General features: G+C 45.3%; 1 protein-coding gene across 2 annotated transcripts; it reads right to left on the bottom strand.

The window, feature by feature from the left end:
- Window positions 1–65: 65 nt before the first annotated feature.
- LOC120716343 (endothelial zinc finger protein induced by tumor necrosis factor alpha-like) lies at window positions 66–7,125 on the bottom strand. Of its 2 annotated transcripts, none has more exons than XM_040003854.1 (4): window positions 6,784–7,125; window positions 6,116–6,335; window positions 1,885–2,202; window positions 66–1,679 (listed from the first exon to the last, which is right to left on the bottom strand). In XM_040003854.1, exons 2-4 carry the CDS (start codon window positions 6,315–6,317, stop codon window positions 286–288), a joined length of 1,914 nt encoding a protein of 637 aa, XP_039859788.1. In that variant the 5' UTR covers window positions 6,318–6,335; window positions 6,784–7,125; the 3' UTR covers window positions 66–285. The 2 variants fall into 2 exon arrangements, with proteins under 2 accessions (XP_039859788.1, XP_039859789.1); XM_040003855.1 differs by having other exon boundaries at window positions 6,116–6,332.
- Between the last annotated feature and the right edge of the window lie 8,164 nt (window positions 7,126–15,289).

Raw genomic sequence — 15,289 nt, 5'->3', positions numbered from 1 at the left:
CACCAATTGGTCACCGTCAATATTAATGAAATCATGTGACTGAACCTTGAGAAACCACAGAAGCAGTGATTTAACCATCTTTAATGAAACCATGATACAGACAAATAAAGTTTGATTCAAACTCCTTCTACCATAATCTCAGCTGATCTGAGACCAGCCCGCCAGCCAATCAGCTGCCTCTGCTTGTCTTTGAACATCATGAGACCCTCTGAGAGCTCCGTCTGTTTGTCAAACCCTGCAGAGCTGCTCGGGTGCATCAAGACTCCGTGAGCGCGCTCACTGCTGTCAGGTGGCGTCCAGCTGCTGAGCGGCGTCCATGTCGTCCTCAGACAGTTCTGCCGCGCAGTCCACCACTGTCTCCTCCTGTTTGTACGTCAGAACCGCGTCGTCGTCAAAAAGGATGGGCGGGGCCTCCTCGTCTGGCGGTGTCCCAACACCGTGCATGCGCTTCTTGTGCTGCTGCAGGTTGCCGTGGCGGTTGAAGCGGGCGGAGCAGAGGTCGCAGGCGAACGGGCGCTCCCCGGTGTGGATGATGACGTGCCTGGCAAGCTGCGAGCGACACTTCTTGTCCTTGCCGCAGATGTGGCAGACGAAACTCTGCGGCAGGCGCGCCCCATTGGCATGGACAACCTCTCGGTGCCTCTTCAGGTGGCTGAGGCGGCGGAAGCGGCGGCTGCAGAAGTCGCAGGCGAAGGGCCGGGCGTCGCTGTGGATGGTGGAGTGGCTTGCCAGCAGCGACCGAAACTTGAACACCTTGCTGCAGACGGTGCACGGGAACGCCTTCTCAGAGGTGGCGGTGCTCCTCCTGCGGCTGGCACTGGCGTCGCCCGCCCTGACCCGCAGGTGCACGCGGACTTGGTGCTGTTTGAGGCAGGTGGCACGCTGGAAGCTGCGCAGGCAGACGCCACAGCGGTGAGGCTTGTCACCTGTGTGGATGCGGGCGTGAGCAGTGAGCAGCGCCTCAGATTTGAGCCGTTTCCCACACACGCCGCAGGCAAACGGGGCGTCCGGCGGGCTGTCTTCTCCATTGACATGGTTGCTGTGGACCAGGACTTTGTGGCGTTTGAGCTGGTACTGGCGAGCGAACTTGCGGCCGCAGATGTCGCAGAGGTGCGGCCGCTCACCTGTGTGCGTCTGGAAGTGAACAGCGAGCTGCGACCTGCACTTAAACTCTTTGCCGCAGAAGTCGCAGAGCAGTGAGCTTGGCCGCGGGGGCTCGGCGGTGCCATCCACGTGCACGACCTTCTTGTGGTGCTCAAGGTCATTGGCCCTCATGTAGGCCTTGGGGCAGAGGTCGCAGCTGTGCGGCTTCACCCCCGAGTGGATGACCTCGTGTGTCTTGAGCCGCGAGCGGCAGCTGAACGTCTTGCCGCACACGGCACACAGCCACGCCTGAACCTGCCGCTGTTTCTCCCGCTTGGCGACGCCATCTGGATGCAGCCGATTCAGGTGGTGCTGCAGGTTGTCGCGGCGATTGAAGCGCAGTTCACACAGGTGGCAGGCGAACGGCTTCTTCCCCGTGTGGATGAAGGAGTGGCGAGCCAGACTCGACTTGTTCTTCATCACTTTGCCGCAAACGTCGCACACGGTGCTGTCGAGCTCCAGCTTCACTGCGGCCACATCCTGGGAGTCCGTCGGCAGGGCTCCGGGAGCCGCGGGGAGCGGCTGGAGCGCAACACCTGCAGGGACACGAGAGGAAAGACTTAAACCAAAGATAACATCAGATTAATCCTGATTTACACAAGAGTAAAAAACAACCTCACGACGAGTTAAAGTCGAGTTAATCCAGAGTTAAAGCAGTCTAAATATAATGTGAATGAGTGGAAATAAAAATTTTAATACTTTTAAGCTACAAATATTAAACGTCAGTAAAATCTGACTCACCTCCTTCAGATGGAGTCCAGGTAGGGTCAGCTGTGACGTCCTCCTCCACTGTCATGACCTCCGCCTCCTCTTGTTGGTCAGTGTCAGATGACTCGTGGCGGCGGCGGCGGCGACTCTGTTTGTCAGTGTTGGAGCTCTGAGGTACCAACCGTCTCCTCTGAGTCCTGGACTTGGCTGGGGTGGGTTCATCGGAGAGTTTGGGGGCGGGGCGGATGATTCTGGTTCTGGTCCTGTTGGTGGTGCAGTGCTGCAGCAGAGCGCCCCCGTCTGGTCCGTCAGCTCGGACGGCGATGCACTGCAGCAGCATCGCAGACGAGCCTGCACACAAAGACCGGCGTCAGAGCGGGACCAGGACCAGGACTCAGAATCTGAGTCTGTGATGCAAACTGACCGACAGAATCATCACTGACGGGTTAATCATGGTTTTATTCGTGTAATACACAGACTACAAACACCACTATCACTACTGTGCACTATTTAATTTACCTGCAATAGCCCACACTGGAAATGCAAACACTGTTTATTTTTCTAATATTTTTATTGCGGGTGGGACTTTAATGCGTTAATTGTGATTAATTCATTTTTTTAAAAAATTTTACTAATTTAATCGCACTTTGCATTTTAAGCAAAGGGGAACTATTGTCAGTGCATGATTTCCTTTTATACCAATTACAGTGATGCACAAAACAAAGCTACAAAGAATCAGAAGAAAGCACATTGCTAGGACTGATCAGAGGCAAATTTCATTTCCAAAGACTACCCAGTGGAAGCTTTGATAAAAGTGAGGTTTTGTGCAAACTGTGCAAAAACGAGTTTGGATACCACCCAAAGCATTTCAACCTTACGGTACCATCTAAATGCAAAACATGTTTCAGTGAGCACAGAAACTGTGGGAGCTGACCAAACTTGATGAAATGACTGGCTTCAGGACCAAAATTAGTAAGTCAACATCGGACAAACTATGTTACTATCTCCCATAATGGATTGCTCTGGACTGTAGACCACTACCAGTGGTAGAAGATAGGGGGTGCTACAGTTTGCGTCAGGTGATCCAACTTTCCAACTGCCTGAAAGACTAATTCCAAGTAAAATTCAGCTTTTTGACACTGAAAAGCAAAATGAGATGTATTACAGACAGCCCTGCAAATATGGAGGAACTACACCAGGAGCAAACAAGACTGGGGCAACAGAAAGAGCCACTCATACAGGATATTTCCACACGGTGGAATTCAATCCTGTATGTGGTGTCTCGTCTGCTAAAGTATCAAGAGGTTGTTTTTGCTGCTTTAGGCAAACAAAAGCACAAGCTAGTCATTTTAACTCCACCAGAGCTGGTAAACCACCAAATGCTGGCCACTGTTGTTGAGCCATGCAGGTAAATAAAACTATTTTTAACTTATTGTTACTGTTTCTTCAAAACGCTCTGTAGTTGACAGTTATTGTGGAGATGAATAATGACTTTCTTGAACTGTCTACTACAGGTGTGTGGCTGAGCTTCTTGGAGGTGAGACATGTCTCATGTTCAGTGGTTTTACCTGCTTTCTGCCACCTGCATCTCACCATGGAGGTCTCTGATGATGACTCAAGCTACATGGTGAAATCTAAGACCGCCTTCACAAAGGACCTGTCCCAACCATCAGTGGCTCCCGATAGCTGCTGTGCTTCAGCCACACTTTAAGGATTTAAAGCAGTGCTCCCCAACCCCCAGGCCACGGACCACTGTCATTTGGTACCGGACTGCAAGAGTTGAGGCTCGGGTGTGAAACTGATGGTTTTCAGGGTTTTTATCGTTAACTCGGTTTCCCTGGGTCTTTTCCTGTGTTGTAGTTGTGTGTCTTATTTTGAAAGAAAAATGTACACGTTACCATAGCGACCAGAGAGCATTAAAGGGCAGAGAGGAAGATGTTATTCTCAATGTTGTTGGCGCATTTCAGGAGAACGCTGCTAATAAAGTTACACAAGTACACAGTGAATTAGCGTTTATTATTTTATATACAAAATACCACCGTTTATGCCTTGGTCCTATCATTTTATTTTGTTGTATTTATCCGGGACACCTCAAAGGCCGGTCTGTGGTGCAAAAAAGGTTGGAGACCACTGATTTAGAGTGTCTTGCAAGGGGAGAGCGAGAAGAGGTTTGGACCAGCCCTACTGCAGTAACAGTGTAACAATGCCACCACAAAGGAGCCAGCAAAGACAAAGAGCCTCCTCCTCTCTGATTCAGATGAGGAAGCCCTGTGTAAAAGGGCCCTGAGTTTGTACACAGCAGAATCCACCATCAGCCAGACAGACTGCATGCTGCAGTGGTGGTCCAGTTGAGCAGCGACCCACCCACACCTTCTGTCCTGGCCTGCAAGTATCTGATTGGTCCTGCCACTTCTGTCCCGTGTGACAGACTGTTCTCACTTACAGTAACATAGCAACAAAATTAGAGCTGCTCTGAACATGTGAACAGGCTAGTTTGTCCAAGTAACTGGCTGAAAGAGACCGACAGTAAATAAGCATGGAGGTATTGTGAGTCCAATGGGTTTGTTATTTTTGCACTAAAATGTTTGATGATCACACTGTTTTAGCCTAATGTACAAAATAATGTTGGCTAAGGTTACTCAGAGTTTAAAGGTGAAGCTGCTCAAATAACCTTTTATGTTTCTGCCTTATTTTTTTAAGAAGAAAAACTGCACTTTATGTTTTTATTATTATTATTATTATTTAAAGACGATATCATTTTGAAAATGTACTTAAAGTATTTTATTTTAAGTCTTCCAATTTTATCCAGGGATATTATTTTTGTTTCTGTTTTGAATTGAAATGTAGTTTAAATGCCTTCTCCCCATAAATTAAAAGAGCTTGAGATTACAATAGTCATGTGCATGTCTATTATTTGATTCTGTCGCACACTAAATTCCTTTAAAATTAAAAAAAAAAAAACATTTGTGCTTCGGAGCAAATTTTCTTGTGCGATTAATTGAGATTAATTACAAAGCCTCTAATAATTATATTTGATATTTTTTTATTCAAATGTATACAGTGGAGCAGAATTGTGCACCTCACCCTCCTTATTTCTACATGTCTGCACTGAGTAGATGCTCTAAATCGCATTGTACATGTGACAATGATATTCTATTCTATCCATTTGAAACAAACCTGGTTCAATCATAACCTCTGAGGGCGGTTTACAGGGAGGCCGACCACCACTTTTCTTCTTCTGTAGTAATTATTTCTTAAAATCAGTTCTTATTAATATTCTTGTTAACGTTAAAGGGATGGTTGGCTCAACAGAGCTCTGACTTTTTGTCAGCTTGGCTACAGTGCTGAAGAGAAACCTGGGGTTGTTCTTCTTCAATCAGTGGATCGGGGTGAAGACGCTCAGGGCGGCAGAAACACATCATTACGCCTGGCCTCAGATCAGCGCCTCAGCACCTCACTTCAAAGTTCAGACTAAATTAGATCTATCAGCACTGACGCAACGATCTAAGCTGACTGATTAAACATTCCACCTTAAAAGCAGCCCATGAGGTAAAGGTGGAATTAAGTCCAGTAGCTTCTCGTGACAGGAGACGCACCATCGCCACTGCTGAGATGTCCGAGAGACCGTCAGTGGCTCACAGATACTCAGCCAATGGGTGAGAAGGAGCCCAAACAGCCACTGCTAACAGGGCAAGCAGCATGGCGTACAGTCTCTCCGACCTCAGCTCCACGCGGGGTCGTAGGAAGCCCGCGTGAACCTGCAGACGTGCACCTTTTCCAGGGCAGTGAGAAACAGACCTCAGCAGTGCATCAAACACCTTTAAACCCCAAACTGCCAAAATCCATCAGAGAAGCTTCGCCGACCAGCAAAAACCTGGGAGTCTCAGCGACGTGCATGAAGTGCAAACACAACCAGCTCCTACACCAGCGAGCAGGAAGCACCGCCCAACTGGACCCGTCACTATGACGACAACAGGTGACAACCAACGGGCTTCAGAACAAAAGATGGCAGCAGGTGAAAAGTTCAGGTGAACCTCAGTAAGAACCGGAACATAATTTTATTTAACGAGCAGCAAAAATATAGTAAAGACGATCAGACGTCACGATCAGCTGACTCTGATTTTATTTGATTTTTAGGGAAACCTAAAAATCAAATAATTTACATATTAAATAAAGTTTAAAACTAACATTTAAATAAAATCTTTTTTCCCCCATTAAGTTCTTTGAACGTTTCCTCCCTCCACCTGCAGGGCGGCGCTCTCACCTGAGTGTCTCCAGCTCAGCTGCTGACTCAGCAGGTCCACCTGGACGGCGGCGTCCCTCCTCTCTGCCGCCTCGCTCTGACAGCCCACCTCCTTCCTGTCCTCCTCGGGGCTCTCCCACTGGCAGCCCACCTCCTTCCTCCTCTCCTCCTCTCCTGCAGCTCCCAGCAGGAAGAGCTGCTTTTCTTCTGCGGGAGGCTCCATCTCCCACAGCGCCCCCTGCTGGTCCGAACAAACCACCGTCAGGTTATTTCAGCTGGTACCCGGACAGGAAGTAGTCACACTGACTCCGCCCACTCAGACTGAAGCGCGAAGAGTCACTCAGATCGATAACCAACGATTTCCAATCGATAAGAATTAACCGCTTAAATGTTTGAAGCTGCATCACGTGACCACGAATTCACTCTGAAGGCTTTAAAGAGCGTATGGAGTTAGACTCTTCTCGGCCACCGTACACACGCTAAAACAGCGCAAACTGCGCTTAATTACACAGCCACGCCCCGTCCGAAGATCAGTAACCTGACCGTTAACAGGCACCGACAATCTCATCAATAATGTGATCAATAACTTGATGTTTATCTATGAGAGCCGTTAGCGCCATGCTAACAGCAACTAGCAGAGACTAACGGCCCTTTGACCGGCAGAGGAGCCACGGAGCGGCTTCAGGTACCTGAGAGCGGCGGAATCCGGGGGGAGAGCTGTGAGCAGAGAACAGCTTCAGTATGAATCCGAAAACTCGGGAAAACAGCGGAACGGCAGGCCGCACACGCTCTGCTGCTGCTCTTCTTCTGCTCCTCTGTAGCTTCCTCTGCAGCAGCTAAGTGCTGCCCCCATCTCAGCGGCCACACCGGGAACTCTTCTTCTTCTTTATATTGTTTATTGGCGGTTGGCAAACAGCAAAATGGTGCATTACCGCTACCAACTGGTGTGGAGTGAGCACCGAAATGACAAAAAACAAACAAACTATTCAAATCCTCCCAAACGAATGAGTCTGAATTAAAAACCAAAATATGGCCCGATAACTTTCACTTCTAGAGTTCTTGTGAAATAAATCAAGGTAGTCCAGTTTCACTTTCATATCACCAAGCTTTCTGATCAATTGTCTTCTTTTAGCATCATATTTCTGACAATGCATTAAAACATGTTGTGTTGTTTCTGGGGCGATCGTGGCTCAAGAGTTGGGAATTCGTCTTGTAATCGGAAGGTTGCCGGTTCGAGCCCTGGCTTGGACAGTCTCGGTCGTTGTGTCCTTGGGCAAGACACTTCACCCGTTGCCTACTGGTGGTGGTCAGAGGGCCCGGTGGTGCCAGTGTCCGGCAGCCTCGCCTCTGTCAGTGCGCCCCAGGGTGGCTGTGGCTACAATGTAGCTGCCATCACCAGTGTGTGGATGACTGGTTGTGTAAAGTGCTTTGGGGTCCTCTAGGGACTAGTAAAAGCGCTATACAAATACAGGCCATTTACCATTTTACTTCTTCTCTATTGCAGTCACACTTTCCTAAACAGTGTTTTCCTATTAAAAACAACATGTTATTCAAACCAGTGTGCCCAAATCTGAGTCGAGCTATAACCGCCTCCTCTCTCCTGTTCCTTCCTCTGCTTCTCATTTCGCCTGTTTTCCTTTGGATTTTTCATCCTTTACTCTCTTCCTCCCATTGCTTTTGCCACCTTTCTTTTATTTTATGCTGTATTCTACTCTTGATCTCTGTCCTACTGATATCCACATCCACCAGCGGTCTCTTTGTAGCTTCCTTTGCCATTCTGTCTGCTATTTAATTTCCCTTAACTCCATGATGTGCTGATACCTATAAGAAGGTGACCATAAGCCCCATCATAATAACTCTGAATAATGTTTGCTGGATCTCTATCAGAATGCCAGGTCTGCAGTCTGAGTGACTGTCTTGCAAACTGGCCAACGATTAACTCGTCCGAGCATATCGCAGATCTTAGTGGTCTTGTATCTTCAATCCACTGGACTGCTAACAGTATTGAAACCATTTCTCCTGTGTATACTGACAAATCGTCACTGATCCTTTTCCCTACCTTAAATTCAGGAACAATAAATGCTATCCCGCTTTGGTTGGCTGTATTCCTTGATGCATCTGTGTAGATTTTGACATAACTGTAATACCGATTAATATATTCCTGCACTGTATGTGAGTTTAAGATAAAAAAACCCCTGTTCTTGTTCTTTTTGTTCAGTAGTGTGAAATCTACTAAATCATCAGGGAGTATCATGGTGGTATCCGGATCAGCGACAACATCTCCAGCACCATCAGGCTGAGCACAGGAGCTCCTTGGGCTGTGTTCTCAGCCCTCTGTTGTTCACTCTCCTGACACACAACTGCACCGCCCTACACAGCTCTAACCACATCATCAAGTTCGCTAACGACACAACCGTGGTTGGACTCATCAGCAGCAACGACGAGTCAGCGTACAGAGATGTGGTTCAGCAGCTGGCGTTCTGGTACAGCGAGAACAACCTGTCACTGAATGTGGACAAAACCAGGGAGAATATCATCGACTTCAGGAAGACTCACTCCACTCACACCACTCCACTCACACACCACTCAGCATCCACGGTTCCACGGTAGAGACTGTTAACAGCACCAAGTTCACATCTCAGACGACCTCACCTGGACCAACAACACCACCTCCATCACCAAAAAGGCCCAGCAGCTCCCCCACTTCCTGAGATACCTGAAGCGGGCCAACCTCCCTCCTCCCACACTCACCATGTTCTACAGGGGCACCATAGAGCGTTCGGACCAGCTGCATCCCCATGTGGTTTGGAAACTGCAAAATCGGCATCCTCAGCCGGCTACATCTGTCATGGTCCTGGGTCGTGTGACCCAGTGTTTGAGGTTTTTTTTTATGTATATTCATTTGTGCCCTAGTTTAGTTCATCTAGTTAATTTCTAGGTTGCTGTTTAGTCCTTTGTTTCTTAGTTGTTTATGTCATCTCCGCCTGTACTCAGTCTCCCTGGTTCGTGCGTCTACCTGTCATGCGTCATGTCTCTGTGGTTATGTTAAGTTCATGTCATGTCTAATCTCCACGTTTCCTGTTTTACTTTGAAAGTCTGTGTCCAATGTCAGTGTATTTAGTTTCACTTCTCCTGTCCTGTCTTTAGGTTCACGTGTGTCAGCTGTGCTCCCATGCGTGGCCACTTCCCTTGATCATCCCTTATGTGTATTTAGTCTCTGTGTTTCATTCAGTCTGTATCGCGTCGTCTGTGTTCCCACCCTCCGTGTTTTCACAGCCAGTCTTTGCATTCATAGTCATAGTTTTCTGAGTCTTCATAGTTTATCACAGTGTCAGTTTCCCAGTTTAGTTATAGTTTAGTTCAGTCACTGTGCTTCTGCCTTGTTTGAACTTTATGTCATCAGCCATAATAAAGGCTCTCTTTCAGTTTAAGTCTTATTCTACACCATCATTTCATGTCATAGCCACTTCAGTATTCTGGGAGGGTTACTGATTTTTACAGAAAATATTTGAAAAGGACTCCAGCTTTTACTGAACCTTTCAGTTTTACTGTGAACTTTGGGTTTGTACCCAAACTGTTTGCATAGTTATTCTCAGTTTTTACTCCAAATTCAGATTTTAGATGATTGTAACTGAACTTCTGATCCTGTCCTTACTTAGTCTGTACGTGTACTGGGTTCAACTCTTGGCTTGGACTGGCACAATCATCTCAACCCTGACAGCCTTTGAAACTAAAGACCTGTGGGTCACAAAACCTATCCAGAATACCTGTCAGGGGCTGGGTCTCTGAGCCAGCGTTTTGATTGTATTCTGTATTTTTGAGTTTCTTATGTAATGTTTGTGATTATAAGTTCTTGTGTTATTCTTATTTAGGGTCTCCAGTCTGTCATGTGTTTTAGGTCTTTGTGTTCCATATTGTCAAGCTTGTGTTGTCATATCTGTCTCTCCACGTTTCCTGTTTCATTTCGAAAGTCTTGTGTTTCTGTGTTCAGTGTGTTTAATTTTACTCTTCTAATTTTACTCTGTGACGTTGTTATGTTCATTCTAATCTGCCGTTTCTCCATGTGTCTCCACTTCTACTGATCACCTCTTGTGTGCGTTTAGTCTGTGTGTTCATGTCGTGTTTCAAAGTTTTTCTATGTATCCGTGCTCTGGGTTTTTCATGTTTTAATCTTAGTTCACCCAGCTTAGGTTATTGGTTAGTTTCGTTGTTGATTTGTTTTTGTTTTTTTACAATTTCTGTTTAATCAGGGAACTGTTCTTAAGAAAAATGAAACAACTGAAACATTTATAAGTGCTTTACGTGCATCGCCCAACACAAAGTATGATTGGCTGGCTCAGTGAGGTGACAGACACAGGCTGGAGAGTGTATACAGGTTTTTATTTGTTATATTCTGGAATCAGCAACATAAATAAAAGCTTTCATTAAGTTCTCCTCAGCACCAGAGCCATTCATCGACAGGGTTCAGGCGAAGCCACACCCACAGGACCGGGCTGAGACCGCGACCTGTGATTCTGTTGGCGAAACGCTGAAATTGTCCACCATGATTGTCTCTCTGTGTGTGCTTCAGGAGAACGAGGATGGCATGGACACCAAGAACAAATGAAGGAATAAATATTCTTCTTCCTGCCTCCCGCTGCTCTATGTACATTATTAACAGTCTGAAACAACCCAGCAGCTGGCCTCGCCCACCTGCTGCGTGACGACACAACAAAGAAACACTGAAAACCACAAAGTGATGGGAGTCAAGGACCAGACGAAGGACAATGTGCTTCGATGTTTCCAGTTCAGTTACTTTTAAATCTGAAGCAGCAGAGATTAAACGTCAGAGAAGAAAACGGATGATGACTCTCAATGTGTCTTTAAACATCTTTAAACATCTAAGTGGAAAAAAACCCAAGAAGGTTAGACCAACCAGAATCATACACAAGTCCTCAGGTGGAAAACATGAAAAAAATCATCTTTTCATTCTCAGCAATGAACTCTGTGAGTGAGCTCTGGAACAATGGACAGCAATTGGCCTTGAGTTGAGGTTATTTTGAGGATCCAGTTCATCAACTTAATTTGGGTTTATTGGTTCCAGCTCCTCAAACTGGATCGTACTGATGGTCCATGATGACATGAGGTATCAGGGCGATACCAGGATCAGTATATCCTGGTATCTCTCTGCCGTCTCTGTGTCCTCCTCACATATTTCTATAACTGATTAAACCAAGCTCTTCTAACACATCCACATGCTGCTCTGTAGAGATTATGGATTCACGTCAGACTCATCAGAGGAAAGTGTTTTGATTTAAAACCTGTGAAAATCATGTTGGCATTTTTACACATAAATAAATGATACACATAAATAGGGATGGGTATTGATAAGATTTTCACGATTCCGATTCCATTTTCGATTCTGTTTAACGATTCGATTCTCTTATCGATTCTTTTTAAAAAAGGAGAACACTAAGTTCGATTAGCTTAGAACTTTGTTTTATATCTTCTCTTTGAACAAGATAGAAATTTAGGAGTAACATGGCCTTACAAACCCAACAGTGAGATCTTAAGAGATCCACAGCCTACGGCTCTTCAATGGGGTGTCACAGGGTCCCCAGGAAAAAAAATGTAAATGTAAAATAATAAAATAAATATTCTTCTGTAGCAATAACAAAGTTTAACATAAATTATTCTGTAGCAATTGCACAAGAATATCCAGTAATGTCCCTGCCTACAATTAAACACATTCACTTACTGAAAATCATCTGCTGTGGCAAACGGGTGCAAGCCTTTGACCACAAACTGAGTCACTGCTCGGTGACGTTCGTCTATCCTGGCCTGAAAGGAGACGTTACCGGCAGACTGCAGCGAGAACTGCCAGCATCTGAGCCAGACTCTGTCTGTCTCATCATGGTCACTAAATGCACAGTAATGGCAGGTTTGTAATAAGGCAGATCGCGCTAACATAATATGCACTGTTAGTTGATTATTTACCTGCCGCATTAACGGGAGAGGATGTGCAAACGTTACCGCTGCTGCTGGGTTGAGATTCACAGAATTAAAAACACGACATTCATTTAAGGTCATCGCGTGTGTTGTGAGCAAATGCTTTTGCATATTCGTAGTGTTTCCTCCCTTAAATGAAATATCTACTTTGCAAGTATTGCAAGTTGCCCTGTTGTCATCCGTTCTCGTAAAGTATAACCAAACTTTTGAGCGTTTGAGCCGCCGTGTTTCCTGCCAGGTAAATGACGCTCCGCAACGTGGTGACGTCATTCGGGGCGACTGGAATCGATAAGGGAATCGTTTGCAAAATGGCAAACACTTCAAAGGAATTGAAACAGAACCGGGTTTCGATACCCATCCCTGCACATAAATAAAGAAAAATATATTAACAAATGTTGGCATCATTCAGCTTCTAATCATGACTGTGCTTAATTAAACACAATAATGAGCCTGAGCTCTGATGTCATGTACACCAGCGGTTCCCCAACCCCCGGGCCACGGACCGGTCGTTTGGTAACAGGCTGCGAGAGTTGAGGCTTGGGTGTGAACTTTTTGGTTTTTATCGTTTTTTAAACCGTTTTTATCGTTAACTCTGTTTCCCTAGGTCTTTTCCTGAGTGTTATGAATAAATCTTATTTTTTTTGGTAGCGGTACTGTTTTTATTTTGTTGTATTTATCCGCAACACCTTAAAGACCGGTCCGTGAAAATATTGTCGGACATGAACTGGTCCGTGGCACAAAAAAGGTTGGGGACTGCTGATGTACACAACTTGACCAATGGTGAACTAATCACTAATTACTTGCTGTGATCATTTCATACCAGACAGCTGCCAGGACTCACATCATCTTTATAAATAAGCGTGTCCGCAGACTCTGCTAATTTTGGCAGACTCTCGGCTGCGTGAAGGCAGACTCTCGGCTGAGTGTCTGCAGACTCTCGGCTGCGTGAAGGCAGACACGTGTTCTGACAACTCTGACTCTGTGATGTCTGCCAGATTTGGTTTGATTTTGGGCCTCTTTGGGGGAAGAGTTGGCAGATTCAAATTGGTGAAGTTTGTTTGGTTAAATAAGTTTTATCATAACTGGCCAGACTATGGCACTCAGATTCAGGCCGAGTGACTTCCTCTGGCCTCCTGGGCTTGGGCCTCTGCAGGGTCAAACCATCTTAGCTACCTTGGTCAGCGTGATCCAGCCACCTCTCAGTCTTGTTTCCAGAGGGATGATTAAGTTCACACTTCTTGACATGACATGAATTCACAAATGAAAGTCAATCTGATTTTAGGGTCCCTTCAATCTCAGAGGTAAGAGGGTTTATGCGAGAGTTAATGCTTCTCCGCGGACAGCAGCTTCTTCCTGACAGGTCAGCTGATTTCAACCAGCAATCGGACACGGTTAAAGATTCCTGTACAAAACATGACTGCAAGGACATCCTGTTTTGAATCCTGGCTGTAAGGACTTCCTGTGCTGGTGGTGGGGATGGCTGACAGGTGAGGCGACCCACTCTGATGGTGTTTTTATCGTTTCAGTTTCATTGAAACAACAAAAGGGTAAAAAAAACACAAAGTGACACGAGGTGAATGCTGAGCGTCGCTCACAGAATCCAACAGTTCAAATCAGGCAGTGTAAACATGCCTTCATCCTCCTCCTCCTCCTCTTCAGTCAGTAGTCTCTCTGCTCCTCCTCCTCTGTGTTGAAGGAGGCTCTAAACAGAGTTCAGGTACTCCAGAGCGACTTCATAACAGAACTTATACTGTTCCTATGGAAACACAGACATCAGATGTCATTCATTCACATTTTTAAAAAAGAAACACTTTTTATTACACAGTATGATGTAAAAACAACTCAGTATCCACTACGGGTCACTGGACACTCCATGTGTTCAAGTTCACCATCACGGTCTGTTTTCCTGAGGTAGTTCTGGTACAGCTTGGACTTATGTTTTGGGTCATTATGTTGCTGCAGGATGAACCCCTGATCAACTAGGTGCATACAGTATTTGTACTATGCTTTCATGTCAGACTGCAGTGAGACATTAAACTGCATAACTTTCAATAAAAAAATGGAAAAATTGGCGTGTCCTAAAACCTTTGACCGGTAGTGTATGTTTATAGAATACAATAATTATTATAAAACATAACAGAAAATTATGAATAATAATAATAATAATAATAATAATATATCATTATTACTGAGAAAATGTTTTTATATTTTAGACTTAAAAATTACAGTTGTGGATTCAGTGTTAAGTTCCTCTTTGATTTACTGTAAAATTAACCTTTTTTCATTTTAGTCATAAAATACAAATACAAAATAATTTGCTAAACCACTGAAGAAATGGAGAATAGAAATAATAATGATTAAAGTTAAAGCGAGCCAGTGTCTGTGATGAAGGTTGGTGGTTACCAGCAGGTCGACCATGTTTGGCTTGTTGTTCCTCAAAGTTTTTACAGCGTGAAAAACGTCGACGCAGCGCTGCTGACGCAACATCTCACACACGATACTGATACTGCAGAACACACCACTGCGACCTCCGCCATTCCTGAGGAGGAGACAGGACAGAGGAGTCAGGAGAAAGGAGACCTTTGAGTTCTCTGTCAACAGTTACATAAAGTAGCACATAAAAATATTACTGCATATATTCACAAGAACACCCCTCAAAAACAAAAACATTTACAATTGTCATAAACCAAGAACAAGCAAATCATTGTACACTGTACACAAGACATTTGTTTCCAACCAAACAGAAATAAAATGATCCACACCTGCCACCATTATATAAGAAGTAAATTCTATCATAATACATGCAGACACCAGACCTTTGAACATAAGTTCTAAATTTGTAGACCTTTACATTTTGTTTCTGCAGGTTAGCCAGATTCCCCTTTTTGCCCAACCCGTAAGAAAGCTGCAAAGATAAATCTGATTCCATTGTGCTGCTGTTTTTGGGACCATAAATGAACATTGTATTCTCCAGCACCTGTCCATATCCAGCCAACCACTGTTGCAGTAATGGCAAGAGAAGAACAAGCCTGGGACACCCAATCCACAAATGTTGCAGGGTGTGCTCAGCTTGACAAAAAGCACAGTTACCCTCTACACTCGGTCCATATGTGCAACATGTCTGGTTGTGGCCATGGCCCCATGGACCACCCACCACCGAAGATCCACGGTGTGTTTCTCCAAGTGAGGTCTGTACAAGGATTTCTA

This window comes from Simochromis diagramma, unplaced genomic scaffold, assembly GCF_900408965.1.
Source record: "Simochromis diagramma unplaced genomic scaffold, fSimDia1.1 OVJJ01000367.1, whole genome shotgun sequence".
In the NCBI taxonomy this organism is placed as follows: domain Eukaryota; kingdom Metazoa; phylum Chordata; class Actinopteri; order Cichliformes; family Cichlidae; genus Simochromis; species Simochromis diagramma.
This window is presented reverse-complemented; position numbering and strand designations above follow the sequence as displayed.

Excerpts from the sequence above, each read along its gene's own strand:
- LOC120716343 (XM_040003854.1), bottom strand. The coding sequence starts at position 6,317 with ATGGAGCCTCCCGCAGAAGAAAAGCAGCTCTTCCTGCTGGGAGCTGCA. Across the intron at positions 2,203-6,115 it reads GCTGAGCTGGAGACACTCAG|GCTCGTCTGCGATGCTGCTG; the intron begins GTGAGAGCGCCG and ends CTTTGTGTGCAG. Across the intron at positions 1,680-1,884 it reads CTGGACTCCATCTGAAGGAG|GTGTTGCGCTCCAGCCGCTC; the intron begins GTGAGTCAGATT and ends GTGTCCCTGCAG.